Source organism: Salarias fasciatus, chromosome 20, assembly GCF_902148845.1.
Source record: "Salarias fasciatus chromosome 20, fSalaFa1.1, whole genome shotgun sequence".
Classification (NCBI taxonomy): domain Eukaryota; kingdom Metazoa; phylum Chordata; class Actinopteri; order Blenniiformes; family Blenniidae; genus Salarias; species Salarias fasciatus.
This window is the reverse complement of record NC_043764.1, coordinates 9,390,480-9,410,106: the sequence shown is the minus strand read 5'-3', so window position 1 is coordinate 9,410,106 and position 19,627 is coordinate 9,390,480. Positions and strand designations below refer to the sequence as shown.

Here is a 19,627-nt window from a genome sequence, read left to right as displayed (position 1 = left end):
CTGCTCCATCAAGCAAAAGGAAAAGAAGGCTGAAAAGGAGCTTTATCTACCTCCAGGTCACTAGTTTTTTGTTTTTTTTTTTTCCATGTACATAGAAAGTATAGGCCCATACAGTGGTGCAGTGGTTTGGAAGGATGTCCCCTGTTGGAGTCCAGGTCAGCATTGGGCTCCTTTCTTTCCATGTTCTAGTTTGGTTTTCACCCAAAGTCCACCGGTTGACTCTAATATTGCCTGTCGGTGTGATTGTGTCTTTGGTAGTTCTGCGTTTTCCATGTGTTGATCTGGTCGACTGTTCAGGGTTTACTCTGCTTTCACTGGGATGGACTCCAGCACCCGTCAAACTCAGTCAGCATGGTGGGAATATATATTTAACAAATTTACTTTTTAATATCTATTTTTTTTTAATAATATCACTTTTTGTATGGAAGTTCGATCACGACTGTTGCATTTTACTTTGTGTCGAAATTTGTAAGGCCATTTTATTGCTGCGGTACTATGACATACGTGTGTGACAAATCTCTTGAGCGTTTGAATTTTGGGTTAACCATCTGGAACACTGATATTAAATTGCCAGGAAATATTCCGAACATTGATGTGTAAATGTAATCTGGATTTATGCCATGGATGTGGTAATATTTCCACCTTCATCAGTGAACATACAGTAAGAACTGAAAACATCATTCATTTAAGGAAAAAATGAGGGTCTAGTGAAGTGGGTTCCTTTTTTTTTCCACTTGAGGTTATTGCCTGCATTGATTTTTTTTTTTTTTTTTTTTTTGCTGCATTGTTGCTCTTCCAGCTGTTTTGTTCAAATTTCAAGGGCGATCGAAACTTTTTTTTTTCATCCAAAATGTCAAAACGGATACATTACCTGGCTGCATTCGCAGCGTCTACCTGTGATGTTTGATGGATCGCCGCAGCAACGCACCCACACAAATACATGAAACATGAGGCTGATGTGTGTGTTTGGGGGCATTTTTTTTTTTTTCTTTGCTCTTTCAAGTGAACTCCCATAGAAGCCAGGTTGCAGCGTCTCGCTCGCTGCCTCATTACTCTGTGGCTGATTTGAAGCTGCAGCTCGCGCCTGTCAGCCTCTCCCTCCTCGCTCCGGCAGCCAGCCGCTGTCCGCGGCGCATACCTGTGCTCGCTGACATGTACTAACTCACTCTTCCTGCAGGCCATGGCAGAGGAACGCACGGCAATCATAACAATCCCAGGATGAATGTGGCCAAGAGAGACGGAGGGAGGGAGGCGAAAAAAACGTGTATTTAGTGAGTGGGGGGGGGGGAGAAAAAAAAAGGGATGACAGGGATGAAATAAGAGATAGACGGTGGGAGGAGTGAGCTGTGGAAAAGGTGAAGAGAGGGTGAGTTAGAAGAGGAGGAGTAGAGGAGATGAGATAAAATAAAAGTCAGGAGTTGCCCAAGGCCACAGCCACTGGTGCAGTTTGTGAGAGGAGGAGGAGGAGGAGGAGGAGGGAGAGGAAGAGAGAAATCATTAAGGAACACCTGTCTGTTTCTGACTCCTAATAAATCAGCAGCGTCTTCATCTGTCTGCCGTCTGGAGACGATTACACTCCCTGACAGACCAGGAGAAGAGAGTGGAGATGGTAGATGGGGCTGAATGATTAAATGTTAAAGCTCACTATGTACAGTATCTCAGAGTCGAGGCTGAAGAGCTTCACAGTCGCACGCTCAGGAGGCATTTGCATTCATCAAACTAGATTTATTTTTGCTCTAAAATTCCTAAAATGCAAAACATCTCACACATAAAATATCTCCTAAACTGAGGTACTATTTTGCTCCTGTTTACATTTTGTACATTAGCTACTCGCTGTAATATTCCCTATGAATACTGAGCCGAGCATTCAAGTAGTAGAGAGCGGCATGCTTTGATTTGAGGAGTGATAATCTGAGAGATTAGCGACAACACTGTCTGCTCACAATCACAACTTTTTAAAAATTAACACGTCGAAGCAAAAAGAAGACGGTCGGTTCTTTGACACTTTACAGTATCAGCTTGTGGTGAAAGGAGCTTGCACCTTGACCTCAAGTCAATGCTCGCCATAAAGCACGTGACACGATGTTAACACACTTCAAAGGAACACGCCGATCAGTTTGGACAAAAGTCTCTTTTGTTGACATGAGTACAACAGCAGCCTCGAGAGACCGAGGTTTAATGATCTCTGTGGCTGACCACATCTCAGCAAATCAAAGTGAAATACACATGAAAAACTATTAAAAGAAAGAAAATTATGTGAAACCAGATTTTTCATCCTGCATTCTAAATCCAAGTTCTAAGAAACAACACAGTTTGTAATCTTGATCCACTTTGCATATTAAAAACACATAAATTCTGTTTAATGCCTGGATTTTAGACCTCAGGTCTCTGTACGTATGTTAAACTCTGACTGGACCCCACAGAAGCTGGAAACAGTCTCATAACATGAACAACAGCATGCTGCAAGTCTTGAGCGAATCATGATTCACATTTTCTGAGATGATCAAAGCCCCAGTATTCTGTTTGTGGCAAGAGGAACATCGGCTGTAAAAACTACTTCATTCTAGGTGCAATGACTTGCTGTGGAAACTCCTGCTAAAGGAGCAGCAGGATAGACTATTAGTACACCTACTACACACGAAACTTAAAGAAATTTGTCATTTCTCTTTTTCTTTTAAAAAAAGATGCATTTGCTGCATGAACACCAGAGCTAGAGTTTTATGCCGATGCCAAATAGGTTTTCTCTGCTGACAAGTTACTGAAGCTCCTGGCTTCAATCATCCAAAACCACCAAATAGCATCAAAAACAAAGAAAATCTAATCAACAGTGGCGAAAAAATGGGAGGATCCAAAGACAGAAGATTTATCCCCCGGAAGCATTTTTGGTAAATATAATCTACTTTAATTTTTGTGCATAGTTTCTATTTTTTGCAACTACACCTCCTTTCTCCAACAGCGAAAAACACTGGTGACTTGTAAGTAGCCAGGCTATTGAAGAAAGAACGTGAAATTGCTGTGGAATAACTCCTCTAAAAATAAGATTGGTAAGCTGAGGTAAGTTATCACACCTGCAACTATTATCTTTGCTGGCACATGTGCATGAATTAAGCAAAAAGAACGGCGTGACTGCAGAGACATTTTCCCACCCAGAGGAAAAAAAAAAAAAGTTCATTCCTGTTTTCCCAGATGTGAATGAGCGTCTTTTACTCCTCCAAAATTCCCTCCTGCTGCTGCTTTTCCTGGGAAGAGTCCTAACTCAAGTTTCCAAAGGACGCGTCACTTGCTTCAGGGGAGGCAGAGCGGTTGAGTTTGGACAGAGCAGGAATGGAGCAGAAACAGAGAGATGGGAGAGAAAGAGAGCGTTAGTCCTGTCAGTGAGGCAGATTGTTGCTATATTTCTCTCATCGATGAGGATCAGCAAATTTAAATAACACTTTTTGGTAAAAACACTTATGAGCATTTATTCTCGCAGCTAATATTATGTCTGCATTTTGACCTGCACATGTTTCTATCTTGCAGTAAAATTGTCAATACAGTCATTAAAGAGTAAAAAATACTTTAAGACAAACAGTCACATTTGTGTTTATGTGCACGTGACTTCATATCTGCACTGATCAGTAAATTCAAGAACCAGTTCTGAAACAGAGACAGGAGGCGTCACTAAATACAGCTCAGACAACAAATAATCCTTCTGTGTGAATCTGTGCAAATAATAATAAAAGGAATAATTCAGGGGTGTCAAACTTAAGAGCTCCTGCTGGAGGGTTCAGTACACTACAGCCCACTGGACGGCACTGAGAAGTGAAACAAGCACAAAGACATTCTTTCTATGAAAACTAAGAAAAAAAAACATTTGTTGTACATTATTAGGGACTGTAATGTTTTATTAAGAGCGGCTGAGACCTGAACTGAAATACTGAATAAGTAGCAACGTAATCAAAGGTATAGCCTACTGCATATCGAGTGCTGCAAAATGGATCGGTCTTGGACATTTCACTGTTACGTACAACAGCAGTTACTAATGAAATATATAGCGTCATGTTGAAAGTACAGTTAATGGTCTTTCAAATATCTAAGACTTTGGCAAAGTTTGGTAAAAATCAAATGCTTTATGTATTCATAACGATGTACTAAACTGAAGAAAACCACATGGAATTACACAACATGTCTGACAATTTGCTGTTCAGGCCCATCTGAGATCAGTCTGAGCTGTATGTAGGTAATGGACTGAAATAAGTTTGATACCCCTGAATTAGTTTATTAAATGTATATTTAAAGGTGCTTATGGAGCATTCTGTGCAATGTATACCATACTGCTGGGATCATGACGTTTGTCTTGAGAAGTTACTTACTTGTGCCGTACTCACCTGCTCTCATCCAGCAACACTCACTACATGAGACACATGACAACAGCATGGGTCAGAGCACAGGGACACGCACACAAACACACAGGTGAGGATGAACACACACACTGTGGGACTTTATTCTCATTAAAGTGTGAATCTACAGTCTGTGGTGTGGATATTAAGATCGACACGTGGATGCTACAGCTGTGCTGTTTTTCAGTGTGAAGATTTTATTTTTTGCGGAGACATCAGTTCGACCAAGCCGAGCATCAATAGGAACGTTTGACAAAGGAAACAGCAAACTCCACCAACAGACATCAGCTCACGGCGTCTGAGGATGTAATCGCAATCATCTCACACCAACACCTTCAGCGCTGATCCCACACAGATTACGCCTAATGACCGTGTTGTGTGCGGAGCAGCGAGTTCATGACAGCTCGTCGGACCGCAGGTGCTGAGCAAATTCCCCGTGGGGGAGTGGAGATGGGTGGGTGAGCTTTTAAAGGCCTTTAAATTGAGGAATTTATTTATGGGAATCAGCTGAGACAGTGACAGGTTTAATACTACACGACCTGTAAACATTGTTCTGCTTATATGCGTCAACTGAGTGGAACAATAACCGACAGCAGCATCACTGCGGGGTATTTGCAATACGACTCTGATATCAGGATGGTACGGTGGAAGCACATAAATATTTAATTTGAAGCTATAAATAAAGAGATTCGCTCCTGCTGGCTTCTCAAAATGTCATTCTGTTTATGCCTTTAGCAGCTCGGGCGCAGCTGAATTCACTGCTCGGCGCAGGCTGTCACTCACATGTTGCTCTCAAGAAGTTTTAATCAAAAACTTTCTGTGATTAATAAAGCTTTGCAATGCCCTGAGTCTGACAGGAATCCACGTAGAAAAACCTGATTTTGTTTTTTTCCTCCAAGCAGTGTGTGAGGTTTAGTGCCATCTAGTGGTCAGGCTGTGAACACACACAGGGGATGTTGAAATGTTTGGAACAATACAGTGCATGTTGACACAACACAACAGATCTCTCATGCTAGGTTTTTACGCCAAATTATTCACACAGAAAACAGCAAAAAAACAATAATTCCTCAAGTCATCTGAGCAACTGGATGTTTCCTGTGAAAAGTCAACTGGAGGCCCAATAATATAGCAAGCTGGAATGAGTTTATGCAGATAGGTGTCATTTTTGGTTGATTGTTTTTGAGATATAGCAGTTTTTCACACTAGCATTGCTTTGTAGTTTAAAAATCTGGTTTTGAAAACAAGTGTGAGACAGTAGAGAGACCTTAGAACTGCATTTAGCTAATAGTGCAATCGTGTGTTCAGGTGTATGTGTGTGTGTCCCATGTTCTTACTGACCTGGGCTGGAGGTGCCTGGAGATGTATGGGCGGCCCCTCGGCCTCGACTCACCAACAGGGCCTCCTGGTTTTCCGCCAGAGCCTGCTTAGCCAGATAGCGCTCCCTCTTGATCTTCAGCTCCAAAGACTCGGGGACGTCCGGTACGATCCAGTCGATGGCTCGCAGGACGAAGAACACCACGTGCTGCGGCAGGGCAGACGCGGAGACGAGAGAAGGACGAGTCTTAGAATGTACAGCTACCTTTCGGCCCTGCTCGGCTAAATTACAGAGAAACATCAAACTAAAGGCTCGGTTGACTGATGTGTGAAGGCGGGGCAAACCTTGCACAGGCCAGCAGTCCATCACAGGACAAACACAGAAACAGACAGAGAAGCATGAATATGTTCACACTAAAAGGGATTTAGAGTGATTAATAAACCTTGAGGAAACGTTTTTGGACAGGGTACAAAGAATTCATCCAGATCCAGATTCAAACCAAAGATATTCCAGCTGCGAGGTGAGAGTGCAAACCACTTCTCCACAACGTGGCTTTCTGCAATAAATCAGAACATGGCTACAGGGCCACTAGATTAAAAATGCACCTGGCAACAGTGGTGCAGCTGAGGACAGACATGTGGGTGAAAGATAAAAATAAAAAGCATGTGGGCATTACATTCACTGAAAAAAGAGAGCTGGAAAAAAAAAAAAAAAACTTGAGAGACAAAGCAGATCCCTTCATACCTCAAATGCGATGATAAAACCAAGCCTGACAGCGAGGAGCTCCCAGTAGAACAGTGTGTGGTTCCCGTCATTGTCTCTGAACGCCTTGTACCTAAAAAAGAAAGAAATGAAAACAGTCGCTGCTTTGACAGAGTGGGTGCAGGTACAATGCAGCAGCACATAAAAATGGAAAATTACTGTTAAGACATCAGTAATACCACCCTCTGTTGGTCAAGTCTGTGAGGTGAAAACAACAAATACACAAACCCAGTCAAACATAATGTGAACCTTTACATTTACATTCGCGCACAGCGTACCTGCACATGGGGTACTCTGTGTAGTTCAGAGGGGCGTGAGCTAAGGTGAAGTTGACGTATCCATTGAGATCGTTGTCAAACTTGTACTGGTAGAGCAGGCGTGGTAAAAAGTCGGACGTGAAGGCGATGAGGAAAGCCTGGAGACGCACAGAGGACAATGTCTGATGAACACACATCCATGTCAGCCTGATGATTGAGTGTTTGATGAAGGACTCACATTGGCGATGACGGACAGGTGCGACAGGGCCTCCAGGATGTTGAACCACACTCCGATGTTCTGGGCGCGCTCGGCCACCGGCCGCCGGTACTCACACACGAACTTGTGGGCGTCCAGGCGGATCTCCACCCAGTTGTTCAGCAGGGCGAAGAGCGGAGCGAGGGGGAACGCCGCCACGAAGATGGTGATGAAGCCGAACTGGAGCACTGCAGCACAGCCAGTCATCAGGCATGGCGGTGTGTGTGTGTGTGTCGCTGCGCTACATGACGTGCTTTAGGTGGACACGTTACACACCCATTTCCAGGTATTCTTCAAAGAGGCCTTCACACTCCACCAGCTGGTAGTCTTCCTCCCAGCGCCGAGGCTCCTGGGACTTTTTCCCCAACACCTTGGCCAAAGTCCGCTTCTGCTGCCAGGCCTTCACCTTTCTGTCAGGACAGACGTGAACTAATCAACAGTTGGCCTCAAATCCAGGACATCAACTTCTATTTTCACCATCTTTCTCTCGTTTCACATCACTTTTGACTCTCTACCGTCAGTTTGCACACAAATCATGTTTCCCAGGCGTCATAAGACATTGACAAATTGTAGCAATTTGTTTTACAGTCAGACAAAAACTGCTCAGTTGTTGTCAAGATTAGCACATCCCTCAGGCTCAGAAGACGTTGCAGATGTTTACTGAGGCTCTTTGCATTTGGCATCATAGCTCATCTGGCTCCGCTGGAACGCATAACCAATCCGCCTGACAGCGTTGAGATTTACGATCACAAACATCGCTTTAATATATTCCACCTGATCACCTGCTCAAAATGTGGGCTGTGATTCCAAATTGAACCTGGAATTTGTGGTTATGTTGATATGAGAGTGGAGTCTATCAAACTATGATAATGAAAAGAAGTGAATCAATGAAATTCCGTTCCAAAATCAGACAAACAAAGAAGTGCAGGGATCAGATAAATCTTTCAAAACCACGCGTTGGTTCATGATTCAGATGTGTGACGACGTACGGTAAAATGAACTCCTGGATGTTGTTGATGAGCTGCTTTCCCACCATGATGATGAAGAGTTGTTGAGCCAGTTCGATGAGGCAGCCCCCGGGGCCGCACTGCAACACCGAGACAAGCAGCATGAATCACAGGGGCATCGGCTTTACAAGCCCAGCAGGAAGGATCTGCGGTACTTTCAGACCGTGCAATAGATCACAGGTCTACAAAAAACTGGGAGGGACTCACGTCTTCATTTCTCATCCCAAACAAGGTTCCATAGTTGGTGGGATAACCCACGAACCTGAGACACACACACACACACATGCACACACACACACACACACACACACACACACAGAGGAACGACACACTCAAAAACACTGCCTCTGTGAATCAGTTACTATTTCTGTGATTTTAAGCGGTTGAGTCACAGCTCACCTTCCTTTGAAGAAAGCCACATAGAAGGGGGATGAGTAGAAGTTTACAAACTGGAAGATGAACACCTTGAAGATGAAGGCGTTTTCATACTGGGTCTGTGTCCTGTGCATCTCTGCAACGTAGAAAATTAAGATTAAGTTTAATAATTTTCGTTTTAATAGTTACAGATAACAGACAAAGCTCAGAAGTGTTTGATTTTGTGAGGAAAAGAGCAGAGGAAGTTTGTTCTATGCGAGCACAGCTTGACAGCAGCCCCCATCAATCTGGCAAAGGAAAAAAGATTCTCTCTTCTCCTCTCAAGGCAAATCACAGTTTTCTTACAGGGCTTATTGTACTCTGACAAAACCAATTTCAGTCTCAATCTAAGTAGTTTACAGAGTAATAAAACTAGCTGTTACCAACATAATGCATGTAATGTTAGATGTAGATCGAATCCTCACATCTTTGCAGTTTGCCTGCTTCCTTTATCACCATAATCCTCACTGATGAAGAGACTGTTAGTGGAGATTTTCTGAGAGAGGATCAAATTCAAGAGCTTCGTCTGCTCTTTGAGAAGTTTTATGTTTCTTTACCAGTGATTAAGTGAAAAACTAAAATCAATATACAGTAGTAGGAGTTTGGGAGAAAAATCGATCCTTACCCCACTTTGTTAGCTGCTCAGCTAAAGCGGTGTAGACCCGTCCCATCAGCAGGATCAGGCCCAGATTGACGATGCTGCTGGAGATGTTGGCTATGGTCCCTGCCTGGAGGTAATCATACATGCATTAATGTTAGCTGTGCAGAAATGAATAATGCATTAAATACATTACCTTATGTCTTTAGTTTATAAAAGTAAATCTAATCTAAATATTTGAAATTAGAACAAAAGAAAAGCACACTGTGTGCAGGTCTGATTCACCTCGGTACGCAGCACAGGGCTCCCGGTGCGGAACATCATCACACTGATGATGCCGCGGCACATGACCACCGTCACCAGGAAGATCATCACCACACACATCTGAGAGCCGAGACGTGAGAAAAGACCACAAATGAAGATTCGTTTTGTTTTCCAGGACAGAAAAAGTATTACCTTCATGTTAATGGACTTTACTATTACAACATTTCCACCACTCAACCAGTCTCACAGTGTTTTGCAGCATTTACATATACGAGACTTTGGGCAAAGATATGAAACTCTTTTTCAAAACCTGAAATAATCGAAAATGCTTAAGAGTTATATCAAAAATTTAAGCTCAACTTAAGTTTCTGAGACCTTTGAACTATGATACACACTGCTGGTGTTGGCACAAGTTACAAACAACAACAGTGTCCTCCATTAAACACACTGTATTGAATACACTGCACTGTGTGTGATCGGTGCCACGGCTGAAGAAAGGAGAGAGAAAAATGATATCTGTTTACAGTTTAATCTTGGATGGAGCATACAGTGTTTTGTAGATCGGATGTATCCCTGAGGACAAATGACCTGGATTTATCATTAGAGAAGAGCTCAGTTACGGCTGCCGGAGCGAACAGAGCAGCACCCAGGTGTCAGTTCAACCTGACATTCTCATCCAGATCACGTAAACAAAGCTAAAAGAAACTGAGCCTCCTCAATGAGTGAAAGGAGGGATTGCAAAAGGAAAGCAAGCTTGTTTACGTCAGGGAGATGATAGCGGGGTTGTATTGAATCAGGTCACGGTAGATAACCTCAACAAATCACTGACATCAGGGAGACCAGTGACACTGGCAAACATAAACCAAGCTATCACCAAAATAATTCACTGAGCCGTTCATACAATAAACATGTAGTGCTAAAACAACAAAATGTACACATCTTTAAAAAAAAAAACAGTATTTATCTTAGTGACTCACCATCATGATGATGACCATCGAGCCGGTGAACATGCGAGACAATCTGGTCTTTTCTGGAAAATAGGGCTCTTTGACACCCGTCACTGGATTCTCCTCCATAGTCGGGGCCATGGCTGCAAACTCTGGCCGAGGACGTTCCTGAAACACACAACATGGTGATCAGCAATGGACAAACAGAATGTTTCCCACTGGTGGAATTAGGAGGAGCCTTTCCTGTGGTGAAGACGCCAAGAAAATGATGAGAAGGAGCTACAGTGAGGAAGACTTAATATTGAGGATCATTGGGTCAAACCTCTTCTTCATGGAAGTCCATGCAGTCCCAGTGGTGGGCCAGGGTGGCCATCTTTCTCTTCCAGTACTCCAGAAAGGTTACAGCCCAGAAGGACATGAACACGCTGAAGAACACAGTGCCTGGGTGGTCAAATAAATATCCCAGCTGCAAGGCAAAAAGGACACACTCCATAAATCACCTCCAGTCCACTTCCACTGTGCAAGTCTATAAAAAGAGTTATTTACCAGTGAGAAGCCTTTACCTTGGCCATGGTGCAGATATCAGACATGTTCCAGGCCTTACATGTTTTACACAGAGGACACATCAGGTAACTTCCACCACTGTCACAGATTTCCTTCCTGTGAACAGACACAGAGACGCTGATGAGTCCTAACTTTCACCAGAAGTTATAGAGCTACAAAGCTTAAAAGACCTCGACGAGCAACGCACTTGAAGTAATTAAAATACAGATAATCAGCCTGGCAGCCAAATCAGGGATGGATAAGTGCTGAAAGCGGTTCTTGATCCCACTTGTAGTCAGGGAATGGCTGCAGCACTTTGCTTTAATAGGTTTATTCACTGAGGTCCGGGAGCTGTGACTACACACGGCGTCTATCAGGCGAACGCAGCCCGGACTCACTGAGAGACGTCTATTCGCTTAATTTCAGTAATGGGAATCTTATGGAGCACTAGTTGTCCATTATCGCGAGAGGGCTGCCGTTTTTTTATGGCCTCAGACTTACTCTCCATCCATTCTCGGCTAATCAATGGCTCTAATCTGCAGTGTGAACTAATGAACTTGACTCTGAGACATTTGGTTTCCTTCATCCTGAAATACTGACTTGCCTTCCAGTCTATTGCTGCCAATGAAGCTGATAAAAAGGTGCAGAAAAAAAGCTACTCTGCGAAAGAAGTGAATCTACACCGCTGTAGTTGTGACAAATAATGTATAATTAACCTGGCACAGGAATATCACATGTAAATTTTATCATAGTGAGGCTTGTTCTTATGTGCTTTCTTATGTGCGGCATCTAAAAATATACTAGTGTGGCATCATTTACGAGAAAGTGTCCCAGCGGAGTTTCATTTCCAGGCAATGCCTAAAAGGAAAATGTTATAATGTACGTATTTACTTTCTTTCTGAAGGGAAAATGAGAGCGAGAGAGATCAATACTAATATAATGTTTGTACATTAACGTACAAAGCTGGACCAAAGCAGTAGTGCCACCGGATATGGTGTGGAAGACCAGGTTTTCATGTGTTCCCTTCAGGGACAAGTCCACTAATTCTGGCTCGTAGAAATATATAATGAGTCTCTGAAAGAACCAGAGAAGCTGCTAGAGGAGAATTTTGAAACCAGACTTCACAACTTGTGGATTATTTTTGTTTTATTATTTTCCCTTCAAAGTCACACACATAGCAGAGATCTTTGCAATAAGCCTGTTAAAAAGATCTCTTTTTTGTCGATGTTGAAGGGACGTGACTATATTTAGTTATATTTATTAGCCAAAAATTAGGGTTTTTTTTTACATTTAAGTATGGTATTATCAGAAGGGTACCTCACTTTGAAAATACGTAATGTAAAATTTCACTGTATTATCGATTTATATATCTATACCTCACTTACAGTAATATTGTCTGGGCTGAATGACAAACTCTTCAAATTAATCCAATCTTCTTCATGCAAAAAACTTTTTTAAGAATGATCTAATATTCCAAGAGTCCAAAGTCAACTGTATCTCCATCTAGTAAGCTGAAACTTTTACCAATTTCATCTATCAATACTCTACAAACATACATATTTATGTATTAATCAATTGATGCAAAACAAGACTTTCTAGAAACACTTCACAACAATTTCCTGTTGTTATCAGACATTCAATGATACCCAAAGAGGAAAACCAAAATACCTCATTTAGCACCTTGTTGCACCTCCAAGCATCAACGTTTCATCAAATTTCATGGTCTCAAATCTGGAAGTTATCTGGAGTTTAAACTGCTTTGGGCCATTTTAAGGTGAGATTATTGAATTATCTCTGTCTGAAGAGTATCCCACTGTTTTTTAGTTGACATGTGACTGTTTTTATCAAGTTCTGCTTACTACTGTGAAGATTTTCTTTCACTTTCCATCTGCCTGCAGCAAAATACATTTCCAGAATATCATAAAACAGTTGTGTTTCAATCTGTTGGCTTGAATAGATTTTATTGTTTTTTTTTTGTTTTTTTTGCCTAGTGTGATTTGTGCAGACTCACGCTGGTGTGTTGGAGCTCATGGACATGACTCCAGAAACAAAGACCAGAGTTCCCATCACTGCTGCCGGCAGCAGCCAGGCAGTGTAGAAACCTGCGGAGACGCACAGCTCCGTCAGACTGCAGCTCTCAGCAGATTCCGGGGAAAAGGACGAACAATCACACAGCCGAATGAAAGCTCATCACTGAAATGCAGTACAGATCATTCTGAGGAAAGCTATCTGATGTCTTACAGCTTTGTTTTCTGATGTTGAGCTACAGATTGGAAGCACTGATGAAAAATAAAAGCCTCAGAATCATCTAAACAGACTGAATGAAAATGCATATTTACCCAGCCAGGCAAAGTAGAACGCGATCTTCTCTCCAAAGTATTCCCTGATATGGTCCAGCGGTTGGTACTTGCACCACTTCCACCAGCGGGCCCAGTAGTAGTAAAGAACCTGCCGCTGGTTCAGCTCGTCAGGACTGATCTCGTACTTGGGAAGTTCAAAAGGGCCCTGTGGCAAAGCAAAACAGCTGATCAGAGGAGGCAAACAAGGCTATTTGGGATGCAGAATAAATAATAATAGCTCACTAAAAATAGCCCACCTCATGCAGGGGGAAAGCTGCTGAATATGCTCCTTCATTCACCAGTCTCTCCACACCAACCTCAGCCCTCTTCCGCTTCCCGTACACCGCCCGAGCGAGGATCTCGTACACCTGGACCAGGAGACACGCTGTCCTCCATCAGAGAGAAACAACACTGGGCATACCCAGCGTACCGTTACAGGGGAGCGTGTACTCGTGTTACTCACGACACGTTGTCTTTGCGTGTTATTGAAGTAAGTTTCACGGTTTTCGCAGCCGAGAAATCTGAAAAAAAAAGAAAAAGAAAAAGAAAAAGAATGGACCAATTGTGGGACACAAATTGACTCAGTCCTGTAGAGAACCAATCTCAACCCGGACTCACCTGTTCATCTTCGAGTTACGAAAGGCACATGTGTAATAATCCAGGGGCCTGTTGGGCACCGACTCCTTCATCACGTTAGGTATGCATAGTCTGCTCAATACCCGAGCAGAGGTGTTCAAGTCCAGATGTGGCTGTGCCTGAAGGCCACACACATGCCGAGTCAGTACAGAGAGCATCGTATTATCCCACAATTCTTTTAGCTTGACATCAATGAGAGAGGCTACAGACTGAACTGAAAGCGGTGGACCAACCAGCCAGGAGCTATTCAAGTCAATGTACTGATGCAAACAACATAGTGCTGCTAAATCCATTTATATGAGCTGTAGAGAGAGATGTGCTGACCTGTAATGGAGCTCTAAGGCAAAGTTCTTCTGCATAAAACACCAAAACATCCCAGGGAGCGTGAAGTTTTAGAAAATGAATGGTTTTCTTCTCATTTGCTGTTTCCTCCTGCAGAGACACCGGTCACAGAGGAGATACTCACTCATGGGTAAAAGCAGAGCAATAGACTTACTAATTAGGATTGCCAGTTGAATGTCAGGGACAGTACCTTTTCCATGAGTAGTCCCACACTTTCAAGATTCTCAACAAACTTCTCCCTCCACTGAGCCAGTTGTGCTTTCCTTCGTTCGGACCGGCTGCTCTCCTCACTGGGAAGGTTTTCCCCGTCGCCACCGGCCACCTCACTCTTCCCCTTCCCTCGCCGCTTCCTCCTGGAGCGAATCTCCCACACCAGCACGAAATCTAAAACCAGAATGAAGCCATGAAAAGAAAATAACCCACTGACTCTCTTACCTATCGTTGGGCTTTTGAAGCTGCGTACCAATTTTAGTTTTCCCGTCTCTGAAGTAATTCCCCTGCTGTGGAACTGGCTGGTCACATCTTCTATTGCTATGAAAATAAACGCGACCCTCTCCATCCGCATCTTCACCAGCGGCAGCAGATGAAAACTGAAATCAATGGAATAATGAAGTCATTGGCGGAAAAGCAGGCAACTCATGTTTTTGTGTACATTGAATGAGACTAAACCCTTGTGCCAGTGGACAAGCAGAATTAAAGCATTCAGTCTTTGCAGATCATTTCACAAAGATTATAGGAAATGCATGCATCAGAAAGCGTGCTGATGTGTGGTGGAAATGACATGAGAGGTAAAACTCTTGATTTACTGCCACAAGTTACTGGAGCATGAAGGCAGAGGCGCTGAGCAAGTAATAGCTTATATGGACGGATGTGCAGCTGGAACCGTATCCTGAAAAGAGAAGCGACTGCTCCCACTGAGAAGGCAAAACGATGCTTACATATCGCGGTGGGATGAAGACCCCATTCTGCAGACTCCCGTAGCTGTCTGTGGTTTGTGCTTCTTCCACATCACCCCCCAGGTCCAGGAGGACCTCTCTGTCCCCCCTCTGCAGCTCCGAGCCCTTCCTCAGCATGACGGCTCGGACGGTCCTGTGGCGAGAAACACACTCTGTAGTAAACTGAGCATTCAGAAGAACTGCACCGCGGAGGAAATCTGTCCTCAGCACTGAAGTGATGCACAGACAACAGCTGCACGCATGCTTTTTAGGGAAAAAGGCAATTATGGAGTAAAAAAGAAAAAAAAAAGGTGGACACTGTGCCTTTGGTGGAGTGAGAATGACGCTGCAGCTGCTGAAGCCTGAATTTGCAGCAATCTGCGTTTCCCTCGTCCTCCTCCTCCTCCTCTGCTTTATCTCTGCATCCGTCAAGCTGCTCTCCTCCACTGCATCGGCAGTGGAATACCGTAATGGATGGAGCATGTGGGCAGCAGCCTGTACAGCAGGGCTCTGCTGCATCTCAGAGAGAGAGAAAGCACATCGCACATTTCTACTTCATACATAATGTAAGAGTTACAAGACACAGGATGAGAGAATAAAGCCGAGCCCTCAGTAATAATTATGCTGGCAATAAAAGAGTGTGTGTGTGTGTGTGTGTGTGTGTGTGTGAGTGAGAGACAGAGAGAGAGAGAGAGAGAGAGAGAGAGAGAGAGAGAGAGAGAGAGAGAGAGAGAGAGAGAGAGAATTACTTTATGTTAAAATGCAATTGTGCAAACACCGATTGACGTGGGTATGAATACAATATATTCATATATAAACTGTTGGTGTGTGGTGTGTGAGTGTGTAATACTTGTGTTCACAGGCAGAGACATTTGAAGGTACAAACACGCCTACCTATAAATTGTCATGGGAACACAAATTTAACTGCACACAAACATAGGGACATATTTAAGATAATTTTAGTTCACAATACAAAATCTCACCAGAGACATTACCATATTGCACACACACACAAATATCAACATAGAGATGTACACACAGCTCTCCACATGTATGAACAAGTCCTGTTGCAACTGCAAAAGCCCAACACACTCAATGTAAGTGTTTGTGAAGTACAGTCACCACGGATTATTCACAGCATCAACATTTCCTCACTGTGATGAAACTGAACTCGTTACGATGATGTTGGCATCTTGACACATCCTCTAATCTGACAAGCTCCTCATGCATCAGCAGCAGAGGCGACAGACCAGCGGACTGCAGCACTGTGGTCACCATGGAGCATGATGTAAGAGCAGTGTGAAGCGATTTGGAAAGATGGACTAGGTGCGGCTGCCTTTATTGAATTACTTTTCTTCCTTTTGAGGAGCTTTTCCTTTGCCATTGTCTCTGTGTTGAATTACATTGTGTGTGTGTGTGTGTGTGTGTGTGTGTGTGTGTGTGTGTGTGTGTGTAACTTTAGTAACAGCACAAATACCCCGATGGTGACACTATTATGGCTTTAAAACAAATATAAATGGTGATGAATTGTTGCCTTAGCAACTGCAAAACTTTGGCAATATCACTGGAGGCTGCGAGCATTTGGTGTGTTCCTTCCTTTTTCTTATTATCTGCTCAGTAAATCTACAATCAAAAGGTCATCAAACTAGAATAATTATTAGGTTGTATTTTTACAAATCTTTCTTTTTCATGGTGCGAAGCTCGACAATGAAAAATACACAATCAAGCCCACAAACGGGAGCTGGAGACACACTTGCTTGGCACGTGTCAGGATGTAGACCTCTTCGAATTAAATATGTAACGCTGACTTTCAAGAATGACCACAGCATATCATCGCCAGCTTTTCATTGAAAAGGTGAAGGGGTCCGGCGTATAAGGGTCTCCAGGCCACAAACAAATCAAATACAGAATTTATAAAACAAAAATGGGAACATGATGCACATAGTGTAATGTCAACCTAAATACGGCTGAAACATAGCGTTTTCCAATGGAAAATATCTTGCTCAAGTTCATGGAGATATTTTGGTTGGAAATGCTTCAACCGTTTTTTGTTTTTTTTTATTATAACACAGGCTCAAAGACCCCATTATTCTGGCTCATCCAGCTGTCTGAGAGGTTGCGGCGTAGATAAAGCCGACCATTTCCACCTGTTTTGGTCCTGTTCCCTGATTCAGAGCTTCTGGGTCAGTATTAGATCAGAGCTGGGAGTAATCTGGAATTTTTCAGATGGCCTTAAGCTGGGATGAGATATGTTTGGATGCCTGTACACAGTGGATACAGACGATGAATCAAAGAAATTATTCGGCAGGTTGAGTGCAGCAGCATGCACTATAACAAAGAAATTGTTAAAACTTGATGTCCCAAATCTGGATGAATGGCATAAGATTGTCTGCTCTCTGTATGCCATGGAACAAATCACTTTTTACAACAGACTCCAAAAGGATACATTTGAAAAAATGTGGAAAAAATGGAAGACATACATTTTGCCAATGTGACCAGGATTTGTATAACTTTGAACTCTGTAAAAACAACACATTTGTGCAATTTTTTTTTTTTTATATATATATACCTGATTTATTATTATTACTGTTTTCAGGTTTTGTTATTTACTGTGCAGGGTAAGAATGTTAAATGTAGTACTTGTAAATGAAAACCCTTTCTAAGATAAAATAAAAAAAAAAAAAAAAGGTGAAGGGGTCATACAAAATCTGCTCCACCTCACCTGATTTGGGTACGAACTCTCAAATTCATAGTTTACGATGAAAATGAAAACATAACAGCTTAACTGTTTTCCACATTTACTTTCGAACTCACTCAAAAAGTGAAGGAGCAGCTTCAGCCAGGCGTGGAGCCAGGAGAAGGGACCACGGATGGCCACCATGAGGACATCTTTGGTAGCCACCAGTTCCGGTACATGATGCCCCGCTCTCCAACTACCGCTTTGAAGGGGAAGTTTTAGAAGATTTTTGCCACTCTTCTCCATTCCAGCGTCTGGTTTCGAGAGACCCTGTTCAAGTGACCTTGATTAATCGACTCAGTTGAGCTAAAGACAAGATGAGCTACTCATCCGCCATCTTGCAGGAAGTTCAGAAAGTGTTGTTTGTCCTTTTGTTGTAAAGTAATTGACACACAGTGGAGTTAAGGTGGAGATTTGCTCTAGTTTTGCTTCTGATAGGCTGTTCTGCTTTTGATGCTTATACCGGCAATAACATGATTGCACCACAGTGTAAACACGTGTATTCACTGCTATAAACATCTAAGTTACATGAAGTAAAAGTGTAGGGTTAAATTTTTAAGACTTAACTCAAGGTACATATTCAAACATTATAGTTTTGCGGGCGAGTCAAGTTTGTTTGTGTAGCACCATTCAGACACAATTCATTATGCTCTCAGTCAATCCAAAAATTTGTAATCTTTTTTTGAGTAAATCACATTTTTGTAAATATTATTTCTGTTGGCAACACAGTTTATGGCCTCAGACCTGAAGTTTCCAATGCCTACTTGGGTAAAATACAGCGACATGTCCAATGTCCTCATGGAATTGATGTAATTGTAACTCATGGCTTGATTTTGTCCAAACCTGCAAGAAGATCTGAAATCTGTACAGATTTCATGAAGTCGGTTGATGTTTGAAAATCTGTTTCTTCTCAATGCAAAATTTCTGCCGCCTTCAGCTTGTTTTTACAAATCCATTCTCACAAATGGAAAAGTTTTGTTGAAAGCTTGAATTATCTTTTATGGAGGGCTGGAAGGAACCTTCTGCTGGGTCAATTTTAACCTGTGATCTGCATGAATGACAAACGGTCACCACTTGAGACATACTGAAGGACAACCAAATAGATGAGCTGAGGAAAATCCTGGAAAATCTCTGTCAGGGAAAAGATTAAAAATAGTTCCAAGTGATGCACATAACAGAAAAACTCTGCTATCGTCACACATTTGTTTCATCCTCTGGCTGAGAACCTGACTGGCTTTCAGTGTGTTCAGGGGAGACGTTTGGCTTGTTGCATGTGGGGCAGACATGATCATCTGCTGATCATCACTTATCAACACTGAAAGCAGCTGCCAAATCCTACTTCATGTAGATGTTGACGGTGGTTTTAAAGCTGGGCCTGGCTCTAAAGACGGGGATCCTGCCGACGATGGCTGAGGAGAGAGGACAGCACCATCAGCCGTGTGCGCTGGAGGAGATTTACATACTAATTAAGGGTTTCTGTGTTTAGTTTATCTCTTCAAATGAGACCGAGCACAAGCTCAGTCTCATTTGCAAGAGATAAACTAATGAGCTGAAGGTTTCACACTCTGAGAGCAAATTAAAGCACAAATTCAGCTCATCTGTTGGCTTTCTTCATTGCAATAAAAGTCGGATAGAAAAAAGCCAAGCCATCAGAGGAGCTGTATTTCCCACTGTGTTGTGTCTGGTTTTATAGAGCTTATGATCATCTTGCAGTATTGTGCAGTTTCCTTCATTGCCTTCCTTGCTGTCTGCAGTACTGACCTGGAGGTCACAGTTCCTGCCTTGCAGATTCTCCCGGCACATTATCTGCCTCTTCAGTTCCCTCAGCGCGGCGTGGAGACCGTCAAACTCCAGCGTTCTGGAGGAGAATTTATAATGGATATCAGCCATGCTCTA

At 42.8% G+C, this 19,627-nt stretch overlaps 1 protein-coding gene across 1 annotated transcript; it reads right to left on the bottom strand.

Annotated features, from left to right (window-relative positions):
- Nucleotides 1-1,695: 1,695 nt before the first annotated feature.
- On the bottom strand, nt 1,696-15,433 carry ano11 (anoctamin 11). Its single transcript, XM_030118659.1, has 24 exons — nt 15,319-15,433; nt 14,998-15,148; nt 14,523-14,649; nt 14,250-14,443; nt 14,042-14,149; nt 13,700-13,836; nt 13,545-13,602; nt 13,339-13,449; nt 13,082-13,247; nt 12,754-12,844; nt 10,763-10,859; nt 10,522-10,665; nt 10,230-10,367; nt 9,274-9,372; nt 9,016-9,118; nt 8,376-8,487; nt 8,184-8,238; nt 7,959-8,056; nt 7,246-7,379; nt 6,952-7,157; nt 6,735-6,871; nt 6,439-6,529; nt 5,718-5,901; nt 1,696-3,283 (listed from the first exon to the last, which is right to left on the bottom strand). Exons 2-24 carry the CDS (start codon nt 15,130-15,132, stop codon nt 3,252-3,254), a joined length of 2,757 nt encoding a protein of 918 aa, XP_029974519.1. The 5' UTR covers nt 15,133-15,148; nt 15,319-15,433; the 3' UTR covers nt 1,696-3,251.
- Nucleotides 15,434-19,627: the final 4,194 nt, after the last annotated feature.